Source organism: Equus caballus, chromosome 28 (genome assembly GCF_041296265.1).
Source record: "Equus caballus isolate H_3958 breed thoroughbred chromosome 28, TB-T2T, whole genome shotgun sequence".
Lineage (NCBI taxonomy): Eukaryota > Metazoa > Chordata > Mammalia > Perissodactyla > Equidae > Equus > Equus caballus.
Genome location: NC_091711.1, coordinates 30,483,758 through 30,502,190, shown reverse-complemented (window position 1 = coordinate 30,502,190; position 18,433 = coordinate 30,483,758). Strand labels below are relative to the sequence as shown.

Below are 18,433 nucleotides of genomic sequence, written 5' to 3'. Positions count from 1 at the left end.
TCAATGCCTCTTTAATTTTATGACTCGGAGTCCCTCAGCTATTCCTCTGAATTTATGCTGAGTGACTCTTGATTCAACTATTCTTGCAATTACATAAAAAGATACACTATAGAAATAAATCTATGCTGGGGGAGAGACATCACAACGCAAGTAGGCCCTCCCTAATTACCCATTGAACAAATTAAATTCACTCTGAACAAATGTCACATCAACAAATTCAAGTAATAACTATCCTTACAAGCTGATTTAATAATGAGATGTTGACAGAGAAGGAGAAAAGGCAGCTCTGTACCTCATGCAGAGGAAATGCAGCTTCATAGGAGCCATTGGTAAGCAAACGATTCAGACCTAAAACAACAAAAAAGTCCAACTCGAATTAATACCAAGTTTGAATTCTCACAACGTTCAAGACTAATGTGAGGGTGCTACTTTTTGGAGAAAACAATCTAGGTTTTCAAATGTGATTCAAACCCACTTGGAGATGCCAATAGTTTAGAAAGGAAGTTTTGCTATCTGCTTGGAAATTGGATTCAAGGGCTGGGAAATCAGGGTTTCAAATAGAAATAAAACAATGAAGCACACCTGGTACAGTGCTTGGCATAGAGAATGGAACGTACTGAGAAAAGTGGAGGAATTTATCATCAAAAAGATCATTTTCCACAGGAGCTCTTCTATTTTCATCTGGAAACTTCAACATGGACAAATCTAACTTCTCTGCATTGGACTAGTGGTATGACTTTAGATAAGTCCTCTTGTCCTCAGGTCTCAATTTTCTCATCCATAAAACGGGGGAGGGCTGTTGCATATGTGGGCCTTTTTAAATAGCTTTATTGAGGTGTAACTGACATATAATAAACAGCACATATTTAAAACACACAATTTGAGAAGTTTTGACTTACGTATACACCCTTGAAACCATCAGCACAATCAAGATAGTAAATGTATCCATCACCCCCAAAGTTTTATCATGCCACGTTGTAATCTCCCACTCCTCCCTATGCCATCTCCAAGGTAAGCAATGATCTGCTTTCTGTCACTAACAATTAGCTTGCATTTTCTAGAGTTTTATATAAATGGAATCACACAGTATTTACTTTTTCTCTGATTGCTTTCACTTGGCATAATTATTTTGAGATTCATCCATGTTATAGCTCATTTCTTTTTATTGCTGAGTAGTATTCCATCATATGGGTATATAACTCTTTGTTTATTCCCCTGATGATAGACATTTGGGTTTTTCCAGTCTTGAGCTATCACATACAATGCTGCTGTGAAAATTCATGTACAAGTTTTTGTATGGATATCTGCTTTCATTTCTTTTGGGTAAATACCTAGAAGTGGAATGGCTAGATCATATGGTAGCTGTACGTTTAACTTTTTAAGAAACTGCCAGACTATTTTCTGACGCACTGTACAATTTTAAACTTCCATCAGCAGTGTCTGAAAGATCGGGTTCCTCCATATCCTTGCCAACACTTGGTATGGTCAGTCTTTAATTTCAGCCATTCTAATAGGTGTGCAGTGGTATCTCATTGTGGTTTTAATTTGCATTTCCCTAATAAAGTTGAAAATTTTCTCCTGTGCTTATTTGCCATATGTATTCTCTTGTGAAATATCTATTCAAATCTTATGCCCATTTTTTAAATTAAGTTATGAGCGTTCTTTATATATTCTAGATGAAAGTCTTTCATTATATACATGCTTTGAAAATTTTTCCTCCTAGTATATGGCTTCTCTTTTCATTCTCTTAAAAATATATTTCAAAGAGTAAGAATTTAATTTTAATGAAGTCCAATTTATCCATTTTCAGTGAATTGTGCTTTTAGTATTATAATATTTAAGAAATCTCTGACTAACCTGAAGTCACAAAGACTTTCTCCTAGAACTTTTACAGTTTTAGGTTGTACATTTACAGCTATGATCCAATTGAGTTAACTTTTATAGACAGGTTCATTTTTTTGTATATGGTATGAATTATTCCAGCACCATTTGTTGAAAAGACAATCCTTTATTTACTGAATTGCTTTCAAGCCTTTAGCAAAAATCAAGTGTTCATATATGTGTGGCTTCACTTCTGGATTCTCTATTCTGTTCTACTGATCTATTTGCCTATCTTTACACCAATACCATACTCTCTTGATTACTTTAGATTTATAATAATTCTTGAAATCTGGTAGTGTTAGCCCTCTATTTGTGCTCTTTTTTTCAAAGTTGTTTTGGCTATTCTAGGTGCTTTCATTTCCTTATGAATTTTTGAATCAACTTGTCAATTTCCACACATACACATAAAACTTTGTAAGTTTGATTGAGATTGCATTGACTCTACAGATTAAACTGAGGAGAATTGACATCTTAAGATCGAGTTTTTGGATCCATGAACAGGGTATCTCTCTCAATTTATTTAGGTCTTAAATTTCTCTCAGCAATGTTTTATAGTTTTCAGGGTACATATCTTACAAATCTTTTGTCAGATAAATATTTCATATTTTTTGATGCTAATGTAAATGGTATTGTCTTTAAAATTTCAATTCCTATTTGTTGCTGGTTTATAGAAATATAATTGAGTTTTGTATATCAATCTTGTTTTTTTCAACATAGCTAAACTCACTTATTAGTTCTACTAGCCTTTTTGTAGATTCCATTGGAGTTCCCCCATAGATGATCATGTCATCTGAGAATAAAGAGAGTTTTCTTTCTTTTCCAATTTGAATGTCTCTCACTCCTTTTCTTGTTTTACTGCACTGTTAGTAAAATGATGAATACAAGAGCAGACATACATGTCCTGCTCCTTATCTTAGGGGGAAAGCATTCAGTCTTTTACCATAAAGTATAATGTTAACTCTAAGTACTTCATAGATGAACTTCATGAGGTTGAGGAAGTTCCTGTCTATTCATAGTTTGCTGAGTTTTTATCAAGAACGAATGTAGGATTTTGTCAAATGCTTTTTCTGTGTCTGAGGAGATGATCACAGCCAGCCCTCGTGGTCTAGCGGTTAAGACTTGGCACTCTCACTGCCATGATCCAGGTTCCATTTCCCAGACAGGGAACCACACCACCTGTCTGTCGGTTGTTACACAGTGGCGTCTGCAACATGTAATTTGTCCATTTAGGTTGTCAAATTTATTGACAGAAGATTATTCATATTTTCTTATCATCCTTTCAATTTCTAGGGTGATATCACTTCTTTCATTCCTGATAATTTGTGTTTTCTCTTTTCTTCAAGATTAGCTCACTTAGAAGTTTGTATTAGTTTTCTACCACTGTGTAATAAATTACAAGGAGTTCAGTAGCTAAAAACAATATCCATTTATTATCTCTCAGTTTCTCTTGGTCAGAAGTCTGGGCGTGGTTTAGCTAGGTTCTCTTCTCAGGGTCTCACAAAGCTGAAGTCAAGGTTTTAGCCAGACTGCATTCTCATTTGTAGGCTCAACTAGGAAAAGATCCACTTCTAAGCTTCTTTAGTTGTTGACAGAATTCATTTCCTTGCAGCTCCAGCATTCCCAGCACATTGCTTTTTCAAAACCAGCAACAGAGAGTGGGAGTCCCTGTTGCTTCAAGTTTCCGAGCTCAGAGAGGGCCTAAATCCTCTTTTAAAGGGCCTGCCTGTTTAGGTCAGGCCCACCCAAGAAAATTTCTCTTTTGATTAAGTCAAAATGAAACTCGTTAAGGACCTTACCACATCTGCAAAATCCCTTAAATTTTGCCATATAATGTAATATAATCACAGGAGTGACAAAATCACCTTTGCAGTATTCTATTGGTTCGATGTAAGCCACAGTTTCCACCCACACTTAAGAGGAAGGGATTACATGGGAATGACTCAATGAGGAGTCACTCGAGGGTGTGTACACCACAAGGTTTATGAATTTGATTGAATTTTTCCAAAGAACCAGCTTTTGATTTCACCGATTTTCTCTATCACTTTTTCTGTTTTCTATTTCATGATTTCTTCTCTGATTTTTATTACTTTCTTTCATCTACCTACTTTAGATTTAATTTCCTTTTCTCTTTATAGTTTCTTAAGGTGGGAGGGGAGGTCATAAATTTGGGACATTCCTTTTCCTATATAGGCATATAGTGCTATAAATTTCTCCTTAAGTACTGCACACTTCGATATTAGTGTTTTCATTTTCATTGAGTGCAACATAACTTTCTAATTTCCCTATTGACTTTGTTCACCCATGAGTTATTTAAAAGTATATTACTTAGTTTTAAATATTTGTAAATTTTCCAGAGATTTTCCTATTAGCATCTAATTTAATTCCACTGTGGTCAAAGAACATACTCTGTATGACTTCAATCCCTTTAAACCTATTAAGTCTTGTGTTATGTCCCAAAATGTGGTCTATCTTGGTAATGTTCTATGTGCACTTGAAAAAAAATGGGTATTCTGCTTTTGTTGGCAGTGGAGTGGTTTAAAAGATCAATTAAGTTGATTTCGTTGATAATGTTGTTTAGGTCTTCTAACTCCTACTGATTTTCTATTTGCTCTACTAATTATTGAGAAAGGGGTTTTGAAACATCTGACATAATTGTAGATTTGTCTACTGCTCTTTGTAATTCTATCAGCTTTTGATTCATGTAGCTTGAAGCTCTGTTATTAAGCACATAAACATTTAGGATTGTTATGTCCTCTTGATTAATTGACTTTTATTATTATAAAATGGCCTTCTCTATCCCTGGCAGTATTCTTTGCTCTTAAGTCTATTTTGTCTGATATCAATATAGCCCCTCCAGCTTCCTTTTAGTTAGCATGATATATCTTTTTTGATCCTTTTAACCTATTCGTGTCTTTATATTTAAAGTGTGTTTCTTGCAGGTAGCAAAAAATGAGGTCTTGGTTTTTTATTCATGTTTAACTTCTGAATTTTGGATTGAGATGTTTAGACCATTTACATTCAATGCTTTGTGAATTATGCGGGGTTCCAATCTCACTGGAAATCTTTTTGGATTGTTATTCTTCTGGCCTTAGGTGCTTTCCTGACACATATGCACCAATCAGTACTCTGCTGAATATTGGAGGGGGGCCTCAAGTATTGATGCCGATCTTCAGGGTTTTCTCTCTGGGGAGCTCTCTGCTTTCTGGCACTTTGCTCTCTGAATTCTAGCTGCCTTGCTTTCCTGGACTCTCAGCAACATCTTCTCAACTCAAGGAGTCTACCAGTTCTGCCTAGGTTCTCCCTCCCTGTGCTGCTGTCTAGAAACTCTCTCAAGGTAGTAAACTGGGGCAACTGTAGGACTCACCTCACTTGTTTCCTGTCTCTCAGAGATTTGTAATCTTGGCTGCCCAATGTTCAGTGTCTTGAACACAGTTGTTTCATACATTTTTTCTTCTTTGATTGTTTCAGGTGGGATAGTAAATCTTGTGCCTGTTCTTCCATTTTGGCCAGAAGTGGAAGTCTAATGAGTTGATCTTTAAAGTTTCTTTCAGATCAAGAATTATGCTAGTTCCTAAAATGTACCTCAAAGAGGATGACTGGAAGGATGTCTGTCAAGTGACTTATAGAGGAATGCTCTCTATGCTTTAGATTGTGATTAGAGTTCAGAGGCTCAGCATAACTGGAAAATGGAACATGCACTGATTCACTTTTTATTGATGGAGAGTCAATCAATGTTTATGTACTTTTAATGATAGTAACACAGTGTTTTAAGATGCTTGACATTAACACTAAATGTCTAAGAAAAGTATTTGAAATACAAATATCCATAGGGCTTTGTGTTTTGCCTAGCACACAGGAGGCCCTCAATAAACACTTTGGAATGAATGAATGATCATGTAGAAAGCTTTGATTTCCTGGAGTCTCTATTGAGAATTCCATATATCTCATCAATAACTTCTAAACATCCCAGATATTAGAAAAAATAGGATTCACAGGGACCTAATAAGAGACTCTGATGATGATCTTTGAAAGTTTATCACAATTTATCAAAGTCTTGCTAAATGAGAAAGCAGTTAATATTTGAAGACTATCACTTTACTAGCTTCCCCTCTGAGCACCAATTTTGAAAAAGCAAACCAATTTCAAGATTGATTTTATGCACTAATATTTTTAAATAAATCTTTGTTGATCTATTAATTGTTAACCTATTTTGAAAATGAATTTCAACAGGTTTGATTTTCACAGTTGTAATAAATTCAGAGTGAAGTTGAAAAACCTACATAGTGGTAGCTTACACTCCACTGAAATACCCTTACGAATCATGTTTACACATCAGTATTTTTGTGTTATCTCTAACCAATGTTGGCTCATGCAAGATGCCACTTTCAGAAGAGTTGCAGGCAGAAAATAACACTGGATAAACATTGATTCTATCAATAAATTTTCTTCTAACATGTTGTTTCTTTTATTTATGAAACTAAACATGACAATGAAACATTGGGTCAACAGAGCATTTGTAATTTCATTCCATATTTTTCAGCATAATGCCCGATCCTGGGTTAATAACTTACTCTGGGATTGGTCATTTCTAATTAAATACTTTGCCATTCATCATTACCAACTTTCAAAGCATTTGGATTTTTGAATAAAATTCTCCTTCTTTCATCAAATGAGAGAAGCTTTTCAAAGACCATTTCTTACTGGTAACAATACTACACTTCCTGTGTTCCTTCAGAACACTTGATCACTCTCTCCCCTTTTGTCTTCATCTTGGCTAGCCATAAAAATAGCCCACATTTTGAGATGCAAAAATTAAGAACAATAATTATTGTATGGCTTCATTGTACACAGTTTTTGATTGTGTAAGGATGCTAAAGGTTAGATACTGATCACGTTTAAAAGATTTTCAATTCACTTCACCAAGAACTCCTACTATATCCCAGGCAGGATCCTAGGCACTATGCTAGGCAATGATGATACAAATACAAATAAAGCAGCTTATTTACAATTAAGGAGCTTATTATCTACTAGAAGTCGTTAGCTGCATATTCTCAACACACTAGTGAGCTATAATAAGTTGTGAAGTGTGCTGAAAATTATAATACCAATAACGGCAAAGTCACTGTTTTTAAAAAATATTTGCATTTTTCGAAATAATCTAGAATAGTTACTGCTATTTCACATCCACTCACTTGTTTTCTAGTAAGTTTTGGAAATGATGTTAACTGAAAAAAGCATGATAAAAAGTATGTGTTGCACAACCTAAGTTTGTTAAAAAAAAATCACATGGACAAATACGAAAAAAGTAATTAACATAATATTTAAATTATTTAGTACACCAAAATGTTAACACTGGTTCTCTTTAGATGGTAGAATTTTCATAATGTCATTGAAAATAAATAATTCAAGATAATAAAAGAAAAGTTGTACATGATTAATTATCAAATAAACACTCCAAAAATGTATAGGAATTCAGAAGAAGGGGAATTCCTTCAAGCTGGAATGATCATGGAGGACTTTACAGAGAGGATGTGTCTCAAGGATAGATCACTGCTGCAGAGAATATGAGGATGGGCTAACCCACAATCCCATTAAAGAAAAACCTAAATCAGGTTCCATTTCACCACACTCACTGACTTGACTCACTGAACATAATATTCCAGGTCTATTCAGATCTGGACTAGGGAGCTAACTATCTCTCCCTATTATAATTTATGCAGTTTGGGATCAAAGCAGTTTTTGGCAGCTTCATTCTAGTGACTCACACTGAGCTTGCATTCAACTAAACCTCTTAAGTCTGTTCCTCTCATGATCTTGTTGGGCAACACTTCTCCCACACTGTACCAGGGTAGTTGTTTTGCTGAATTTGAGTGTAGGACTTTACATTTGCAAAATATTAAATGTCATCTTGTAGGATTTTGCTGAGATTTCCAGATCACTGAGATTTTTAGTCTCCTGACTTCAATGACTAACATTTAATGCATCTTTCCAGTCTCCACTCCACCTGAAAGCTTGATGAACAGACCATTTAGGCTATGTGACAGTTGTCAATTTATTGCCCTTTAGCTCCAATTGCACTTTCATTGCCTGCTTTGCAATAATGGAGCTGGACCTTGTAAATATTTCCCATTCAGATGGTACAGTGTTAAGCTTTGTTAGTAGGAGGCATTGGAGGGACACTGGAGGAGGAAGGAGTTTGTCTTCCTGGTACTAGTATGCTCCTCTTGCAGGCTTCTACAACACGCAGCTTCTATGGGACCCAGCTCATGCAGTGCACGGTAGCCAGCAGCACAGGAAACCTCCCCAAGGGTAGGTATCCCCTTGAAGAGCTTCACAGAGTAGTGCTGGTGTTGTAACACTTCCCAGTAATGGCTTCCTTGAAATCTCTCCAGGCGGCTTCCCCCAGTACCCAGGAAGGCAGATTCCCAGAGAGTCCTATTGGCACAGAACCCTCAGCACACTGCTCTGCCACCTAGTGAACTAAAGCTGCACCCTTTCCAACAGGGCTTAGATCTCAGCCTTGCTGGGGGAGAATCTTTCTAGAAGTGGTGGCAACTCTTAAACATCTGCTATTCCTCTATTCTTTAGAGTTCTTCTTACCCTTTACTAGCCAATCCTCCATTACTCCCATCCTCTGTCATAGTTAATTATTTACATTAAACTTTCCTTGTTCAAATTATGTGTGATTTTTGTCTCCTGATTAGACCTTGACTGATACAGGTCATTATTCAAACTATTGATAAAAATCTTGCTGGGACAGAGATAAGTAGAAAGCCACCCAAATCCTCTTGATATATGATAATCTGTTTAATAAGGCAGGAAATTTCATAATGTAATATGGAAACGTTCTCACAAAAATGCCCAAAATATAAATTATGGAGGCTATTTAGTGGGGGAGATGATTATCTGGAGAATTTATCCACATGTGACAGTTCATCTCTGAACTTGCAGAGCCCTCTGCCTGGAACACCTACCCCTCCATCCTCCCATGCTGGATCCCTCTTGTCATTCAAGTCTTAATTCAAATTTCAGTTTCTCAGTGAAGCTGTCCCTAGCTACTCCATCTCACCTTGAACTCACCCTCATCCTTTACCAGTCTATCTTTGTAACATCATCCATTTCAGTTTCTTCATGTTACTAATTGTATTTACATATTTGTTTACTGTCTGCTTTGAAATTCTCTCCAGGAGAGAACTGTGCTCATCTCCCCAACACCTAGTCCAGCGCCTGGCACATAATGGGCACTCCATAAATATTTGTTAAATTAAGAGAATTTCTCCATAATCTTAGATAAATGAGATAACATGCTACTTAAAACAGAGATCTAAGGATGCCATTAAGATTTTATACTTGTGAGTTCTCCATCAAGGAGTACTTAGAGGTTTTATAAATGATAAGCATTTCCAGAATTGGTATAAACTTAATAAAACCAAAGGAAAAAGTCTGTAACCCCCCAAATCAAATATAGCTTATTATACTAATATACTACTTACCAATTTTGTTTTTTCCTTCTTCATACTTTATTCTTTGTAAAATATGATGTACAATTCTACTTCTTGTGGCGTTATTGAAGAAAGTGTCTTTGTTGTGTATGATGAAGCTGCACACACATATTGAAAACACAAGTTGAGGATTAATGGGAGGTGAGTGATCTAATCTTTGATACAATTTGGTGTTACTCATATAGAGGTATCTTCAAACAATCATAGAGAGGATATTTCTGGGACAGCATGAGAGAGCCCAGAGATCACACCAGAAGGAAGAGGCTCACAAATCTCAGCAGTTTTGGTTCTCAGTCTCCTGAGCATTAACATCATCATATCAGGAAGGAGCTGGAGCTAAATAAAATTAAGAAACCTTAAAATAAACTAATAGCAAGTCTAGGCCTCATATCTGGTTTTTTCCTCAGTAAGGTCATTAGATAAATTCAACTAAAAATTCATTTTTGTTTCTATCTCCTTTTGTCTTCTGCCCCATCCCGTCTCATGTCATAACCACTTGGTTTTTGAGGAATTTTAATATCTGAAACTTGCTTGGGTGGTAGACACAGAGTTAAGTAATGAGCTCTGGTCTGGATCAGGGGGGAGGTGAGAGGTGAGTCTCTAGAAATTGCCTCTGTGCATTCCTTTCCCATCTTCTTTCCCAGATGGGACCCCTCTTCCAAAGCATATACTTAAGATTGCTTTCTCTCTCAGCCACTGGCCCATCCAGCCTCCAAAGTTTCTCATAGAGCTCACACACACACCCGACAACATTGGGTTTTCCATGCCTACTGAGAGCTTTTCTAGGTGACAGATAGAGCTTCTAGGGCCACATAATCCAGCATAAAGTGGCCGTGTCCTCCCCTTCCAGGAATGCGTTAAATGGTAGAATATTCGAGATACTGTATGTGTAAGTGGTTCCTCAATTGTAAAGTTCATTAACTCAGCATACTTTTATTGGGTAGTTCATGTGAGTTGGACACCATGCAAGGCCATATCAAAGTTGGTAACATCGCCTTCAAAACCCAACTCAGAAGTCACCTCCTTCAGCAAGTCTCCCCACCACTCTAACTATACTCCTGCCCTCTCTCTTCAGCTATTTCTTATCTTGCAAATACATCAATTTACTGATCATTCTGTATTGTCATTTATTTGTTTTCACTCATTCGTTCAGCAAATATTCATTGAGAGCACTCTGTAGGGTACTGATAACACAGTGGTAAACAAAACAGATAAAATCTTTGTCTTTGAGAGGCTTCCAATCTAATGAGGAAGACAAACAATAAAGGAAATAAACATGATCGTATGCAGAGATGGGCAGAATCAACCTCCTTTTGCTTGCCTTTCTTCCACATAAGACTGAGAGCTCATTCAGGACAAAAGGGTGAATTGTCATAATTTCTTTAGCCCCAGGATCTAGTGAGAGGCTGGTATATAGCACAGGTATGGGTTTTTAAATAGCAGTAAGCAAAGATCATGGAGGGTTAACATTGGGAAAATTGCTATTAAACATTTTTCAAGAAGATGGAGTCTCAAGAGTTGTTCAAATGATGGGAGGAAGAGATAAAACTGGCCTCGAGAAATAGTGGTCCAGGCATGAGGTTTGGTTTGGGAACAGAGGTGGGAATGTGAGTTTGGGATAACAGAAAAAAGTGAAAGGCCAGACAACATGAAGACAAAATGTAAATCACATGAACCAACTCCTTGGAGAAGTATTCTCCTCTCGCTTTCACTTCTCTTGGGTTTTGTTATAGAATACTGCTCTCAGAAAAAAGAAATTTGACTTGAAAGATGAGAGATAAATGCTATGTGGGTGAATGAGGAAGCTGCAGCAATTATCTTATATTTTCTCTAGGGTTTTCTGAGGACATTTTATGACAGCAAAGAGGAAGAGGAGAAAAACTAAGAGTTACATCAAATGTGTGCTTCCTTTTATTTTATCCTCCTCTGCTTTTTCACCTTATTTGAGATAGACCATTACGTTTTAATACCAAATAAAGGTGTCATAAAGAAATAGACGACAAATAAAAAAGCCCATTTTTGACTCACAATTTCAGATGATAACTGAAAGCTGATAAGCACGACCATGCTTGACAAGACAATTTCAGGCTAAAAGCCCATGTCCCTCCTTCATTAAATGGTTTTCTGCTTCCTTCTCCTTTTATAGCACCACATTACATTTTGTGAGCTCATGTAATAGTTCTCTATAATAGGTACCACATACAAGCTCCAAAATTTTGTTTTCCTCTTCCTTACATCTAGGTTGTAGCTGGAGCCTGCAGATTCTATAGTGGGAACAAATATACAGAGCATGTGCCAGGCACAATTCTAAGCACTCCAGATATGTTAACTCATTCAATCCTTATAATAACTCAGGAGGTAAGTATTTTCTGGCCCCATCTGACAGGTGAAGAATCAGAGAGGCTAAGTGATGCACTCAAAGTCACTCAACTAATAATGGGCAGAGACAGGATTTGAACTCAGGCAGTATGGCTCCAGAGGCTGCCCTCCTATCCACTCCACTCACCTGCCTCCCTGTGCCAGAAATGTCCTGACTCCTGGAGGTTGGCTTTTCTTGGGATCAGCTCAAAATTTCCCTGCTTGGAATGCTCTATTTGCTTCTACTCAAACTTCAAGCCTCAGCTCAGTTCATATCTCCCTCGAAGAGTCTTCCTTGACCGCACCCCCCCCACCCCCACCCCCCCACCTTCACCCTGTAAAGTGAAGTGGTGCTATACAAAGAGAAGGAAGCAGGAACCATTTAATGGAGGAGGGAGGTGGATTTTTAGCTCTAACACCACTCCTGCTTTCCCTTAAGACCTTGTAGTCTAAACCCCAGCTTTCTCACTTACTATGTGATGTTGGAACCATTCTCAACTTCTCTGGGTCTCAGTTTCTTCAACTGTGATATGGGGATAACACTAATCACTCTCATAGAGTTTTTGTAGAATTAGGTGAGATGATGAGGCCTGCTGAGCCCAGATTTTGGCGTTTAATAAGCTTTCAGAGTTAACTGATATCATTGCTATTGCTTCTACGACATTATATAGAACTTGTTTGCCTACATGCCTGATTTCTCTGTGTGAGCTTCTTGAGGGCAGGGACCAGCCATGCTCATCTCTGTATTCCCAGCACTAGTACAGGGCTTGGCACATGACAAGCCCTTAAAGTTGGCTCAAATGAGCTGACCTTCTGGAAAACACTAGCTACCATTGGGGACTAAGAGACTAAATCTCATCTCCTTATACCTTAGCCTCTACTCCTGCTTCCTGGAAATCTTTCTACCTTCTCCACCTTTCCAGCTATCACCTGAACACTCCTCTCAACATTGCCTGCCTAAGGATCTTCCAGTAGGGTGTGGTGCAAGCTCATTTCCTCTGTCACTCCTTCAAACTGGAGGGTTAAGAGAAGGAACAGTGATGATTTATTACATCATGGTTTTCAAGCTTTTCTTAGCCACTTAGCTAAAATAACTATCTTCAGATGAAACCCCCCACACATGATGTAAGCTGAGCTGTTCCGGCAAATGTAAGACTTGGTGCTAAGTCTCTGAGGTATCAGGACTCCACACAGGCTTAGAAACTCAGCTGTACTCTCATACATTGCTGGTGGGACAGCAAACTAGTGTAAATTCTATAAGGGCCACTTGACCAAGTCTATCAAAATTACGTGTATATCCTCATTACATATCTTTTGACCCAGCAATTCCTATTTTAGAAATTTATTCTACAAATACATTGATCCACATGCAAAGTGACAGATGTACAATAATGTTTATTATGGCATGGGTTATAATACCGAAAGTCTAGAAATGACCCAAAAAACTCATCAGTGGGGGAAAAGATAAATTATGGTACAAATCTACAATGGAATAATCTGCAGCTATAAAGAGATCAAGGGAGCTCACTATAGATATAAAAAATCTCCAAGATACTATAGGGAAAAAACAAGGTTCAAAACAGTCACACAGTGGCTTGGGTCAAAGAGGAAAATATACATATATAAGGAAGTACATAGCTATAAACATATGACATATTTTTTGCTTGTGCTACATAGAACGACTATGGAAGGATACATACACATCTGGACACAGTGGTTGCCTCTGGGGAGATCTAGGGAGCTGGGAAAGTAGGAAGGAAACTTCGCAGTACACACTTAGGAAATTTTTATCATATGCAAGTACTACCTATAAAAAAATGAAAAATTTCTTAATTTGCATTTCCCCGATAGCTAATGATGTTGAGCATCTTTTCATATGCCTGTTGGCCATCCGTATCACCTCACTCTGGTCAGAATGGCTAAAGTTAACAAGACAGGAAACAACAAATGTTGGAGAGGATGTGGAGAGAAGGGAACCTTCGTACACTGCTGGTGGGAGTGCAAACTGGCGCAGCCACTATGGAAAGAAGTATGGAGTAGCCTCAGAAAATTAAGGATAGATCTACCATATGATGCAGCTATCCCATTTCTGGGTATTTATCCAAAGAACTTGAAAATGCAAGGGCATAAAGATACTTGCACCCCTATGTTCACTGCAGCATTATACACAATAGCCAAGACTTGGAAGCAACTTAGGTGCCCATCAAGGGACGAATGGATAAAGAAGATGTAGTATTTATACACAATGGAATACTACTCAGCCATAAGAAATGATGAAATTTGGCCATTTGTGACAACATGGATGGTCCTTGAGGGTATTATGCTGAGTGAAATAAGTCAGAGGGAGAAAGTCAAATACCTTATGATCTCACTCATAAGTAGAAGATAAAAATAATGACAAACAAACACATAGCAATGGAGATTGGATTGTTGGTTACCATAGGGGAAGGGGGGGAGGGCAAAAGGGGTGATTAGGCTCACATGTGAGGGGATGGACTATAATTAGTTTTTGGGTGGTGAACATGATGTAATCTACACAGAATTTGAAATATATTACAATGTACATCCGAAAGCTATATAATGTGATAATCTAATGTTAGTGCAATTAAAAAATAAATTTAAAAAATGAAAATATTTTTTAAAAAAGAAATCTTAAAGGGAAAATGCAATTTCTGTTCAAGATCTGTTCTCACCTTTACCCTGAGAGGTGAGGAAGGGAATAAACTCTGGACTGGTGGAGGATCAACAATGTGGTCAAGGCTCTAAACATAATATCTTCTCATCCTACCCTCTTAAAGGGGTTATATAATATGCCAAAAGTCACACAACCAGCAGGGGACAAGGAAGGATTCAAAAATCATCTGTCTTGTGCTGAATCTTCCCATTCGTTTGTAAGATGACTTGCTGGGAGCACAGGTATGCCTATGTGCATGTGTGTGTGAATGGGGCTTTCTGGATGCTTCCATCTTGCCCTGTGAGGACCTGCTCACTAAGTAAAGGGCAGACTTGAGACTGAAGCTCCCACTGACTTCCCTCTACTCTCTAACTCTCCTGCTTTCTCCAGAGGTGAACAGCCCTGTTTCCACTTGATGAGATGCCTGAGCTCCTCTTTGCTAGGAAAGGAGGAAATGCGAAAGGAATATGCCATGAAATTGGGGTTAGTTACAGATCTGGAGATGCAACTATTAGCTCTTTACTGATAGGTTCTCCTGCGGCCAGGTGTCCACAGCATTGTGATATGCTGGTTGTTTAACAAGCAAACATTTTGCTTGTTCTGTGCAAAGCATTGTGCATTGACTGAGGGTGTTGTGTGTGGAAGTAGGTGGAGTGTTGGAAGGGACGTGCGTGTTATGTATATATGTATTTTGAATGAAGAGAATGGAAAGGTGGAAAGAACCTAGCTCCTCTCCTCAGAGAAGCTTCTATCCGTATTAGATAAAAGAAGAAACACACAAACATTCAAGGGTGTGAATTGGGGAAAGGTGCTCATTAGAGCTGGGTATAAAATTAGCTAATTATAAAGTGTGCCACTTTTAAAGAAGATAACAACTCATTTCTTTTTCTAAAATTTCCTTTCAGGGCAACACTACGAAGGTAAGACTACACTTCACTTTCTTCACAATTACTTTACTTTGAATTGTCTAGAGTCCAATACTGTTGAATAGAAATTTCTGAGATAATAAAAATATTCCGTATCTGTGCTATCTAATATGATAGCCACTAGTCACATGCTGCTACTGAGCACTTAAGCTGTGGCTAGCACAACTGAGAAAGTGAACTCTTACTTTAATTTTCGTTGATAAAAATTAAAATTGCTACATGTGGCCAGCAGATACCACATTGACGACACAGATAAACAATTGCCTAAATTGTAGACTATACTTTGAGCATGTGGGAAGAGCCTTAATGATAGATCCTTATCCTGTATCTCCCTTTGACTACAAAAACTGAAGCAGGTGAGTGGGTGAGGGGCGAAAGCACCCTCCAGGTCCCTGTACAGACTGCCAGAAGACCTGGGTTCAAGTCCTGCTCTTTAATTTTAGCTGTGTGGCTTTGGGGAAGTCATTGGGTTTCTTTGGGATGCAGTTACGAGTCAGGAAAACGAGGGTCATAATGTCTTAGTTGCCTGAGGATGGGGTTAGACAGTCACAAAGTGAGACTATAAAGTATTGAGATAGCTTGTCAAACCTAGTTGGTAGATGACTGTCCTCCAGATATCCAACTGCCTATTTGACAGTGCATTTGAAGTCTAGGAGACAACACAAGCTAAACATGTTCCAAACAGAACTCTTGATCTGCTGTCTTGTAAGAGAAAAATTTGTTTTTCCCCTAGTTTTTTCCATCTTAAAAAATGGCACCACTATGCAGCCAATTTCTCAAGTCACAAACTTCAAACGCATCCTTGATCTTCTCTTTCTCTCATGTCCAAAATCCAATTAAGTTTTGGGTCCCTCTTCCCAAACGTTATCCTGAATCTGATCCATTCTCGCTCTCTTTGCTTTGAAGCTGTTTCCAGAACTACTGTAATAGCTATCTTAACTATTCTAATTTTACTCTTTCTCCCCTAGTTCATTCTCTATATAGCAATGATCTCTTAAAACGTAAATAAAATCTTATCCCTCTTCTACTTAAAACTCTTCAATGACTTCTCGTAGATTTGGAACAAAGCCCAAACTCCTTTCCATGGTCTAAATCCTATTATATGGCCTGGTTCTTGTCTATATCAGTGACTTTATCTCCTCTCCTCTTCCCCCTTAATTGTTGTAAAACAATAACATTGCCCTTTTTTCTTTTCTTGAAATAACCCAGCTTGTTATTGTCCAGGGTTTGTGCTCATGCTGTTCCAAGATTTTCGCATGACTTTTGGGTATCTACTTAAATGTCACCTCATTACCATCCTAGGTAAGACAGTCCCTCTCCTGCCCCACAGGTCACTCTCTCTCTGTTCCAGTACCTTGTTTTATTTTCTTATGTTTTACTCTCTGAAATTTTTTTTATTGGGATAGGAGGTAGGGGATGTGGCTACATGTTCACTGTCTGCCCCCTTGCCCTGTAGAATGCAAGCTCTATAAGGACAGGATTTGGACTGCCTTGTCCCCTGCTCTAGGGCCTGAGTAAATAGATCATGTGTTCTCCATTACCCAGAGGCCCACTGAATGTTCCAGAAATTGCCAAATTAAACTATAGATAAATTTTTACATTTTTTCTTGAAGATCCCCAAAATCAGTTTCATGTCATAATTAAGCTTGGTATGCGGTACTCCTTTAGAGGAAATACAAGCAATGAAGAGGGTTTTTAAACTTGGTTTAACATCTATATTATAGAATTTCTGAGATTGATAAAACAAATAACCTCAAAGGTATGAAAATCCCTATAGTTTAAAACTTTAAGAGGAAATGGTAACTTTGTCAAGAAGCATTTAACTACCTGTAGATGCTACCGTACAATTACTTTATAATTATAACCACTTTCTTGACCTCTATAAATTTAAAAATCTAAGGCATATGGCAAAGCAGGAAACAGACCAGATAAATATTCAAGGCATGTTTCTTGGCCCTGGAGTAGAGGAGCTTGAAGAATGTGCCCTGCTGGATTTCAGAACTGTACTGCGTCAGTAACTGCTATATATTTCTTGCTGCTCTCCACTTTGAATGGAAGCATCTATGGTAATTATCCTGTGTCCATCACCCTACTATCTGTTGGAAATGTAGGGGGCAGTTAACCTGTCTTTTTCACTCACAGGTCTCTGGTTCAAGAAGAACCATACCTGAAGAGCTGCTTCCAAGGATTCTCATCCCCAGTGGAACCTGAGATCCTGGACGTCAAGCCTGACACCATATTGGGATAGGACTTTTGGGGATCCTGGGATGGGAATGACTGTATTTTCTATGTGGGAAAAATGTGAATAAATTATGGCCAGAAGGCAGACTGTAGTAGATTGCAAAGAATGCCACAATTCTTCCCACCCCTATATACACACTCCTTTGTGATGTGAATCTCTTGCTTCTTCCACCAAGAGGTAGAATTTTTCTCTTCACCTCTTGAATCTGAGCAAGACTTGTGACTAGCTTTAATCAACAGTATGTGGCAGAAATGATTTTTGTGAGTTCTGAGCCCAGGCCCAGGCTTTGCAGCTTCCACTCTTAATTGCTTGGAATACTGTCCCAAGACTGCCATGTAAAGAAGCCTCAGCTAGCCTCTCTGAAGATAAGAGACCATGTGGAGGGAGAAATCCAGCCACATGCGGGCACAAACCACTGGACTTCTGAGTGAGACCTCTTTGGATTGTCAAGCCCAACTGAGCAAGGAGATGATTGCAGCCATATGTTGACTCCAAGTGAAAGCAGTAGAAGAACTGACCCGCTGAACCCAGCACAAATTGCTGGAACAAAAGAATCATGAGCAAATAAAATGTGTCTTATTTTAAGTCAGTACCTTTTGCAGTAGATTGTTATGCAGTAATAGATGACTGATACATAAGTCTTCTCTGATAGGTGACGTTGTATTACATAATAATACAAAAAGAAAAGTGAAGGTTAATGCTTTAAAAATAAATATTTCAGGAAATTTTCTTAGACTTTTAGAGATTTCTTTTTAACAAGGAGAAGCAAACGTGATACAGTTAACTGTCACTTAAATTATGTCGTCAAGTTAATGGAATCTAAATAGGAACAAAGCAACCAATTAATTTT

At 37.9% G+C, this 18,433-nt stretch overlaps 1 protein-coding gene across 14 annotated transcripts in view; it reads right to left on the bottom strand.

The window, feature by feature from the left end:
• Positions 1 to 18,433, bottom strand: part of ANO4 (anoctamin 4) — a 381,203-nt gene that overhangs the window by 80,617 nt on the left and 282,153 nt on the right. For all 14 annotated transcript variants that reach the window (XM_070254006.1, XM_070254010.1, XM_070254005.1 and 11 more), the window contains 2 exons: positions 9,375 to 9,481; positions 293 to 348 (listed from right to left, as the gene is read on the bottom strand). In XM_070254006.1, coding sequence (XP_070110107.1) covers positions 293 to 348; positions 9,375 to 9,481 — 163 coding nt within the window. The remainder of the gene's footprint in view (positions 1 to 292; positions 349 to 9,374; positions 9,482 to 18,433) is intronic.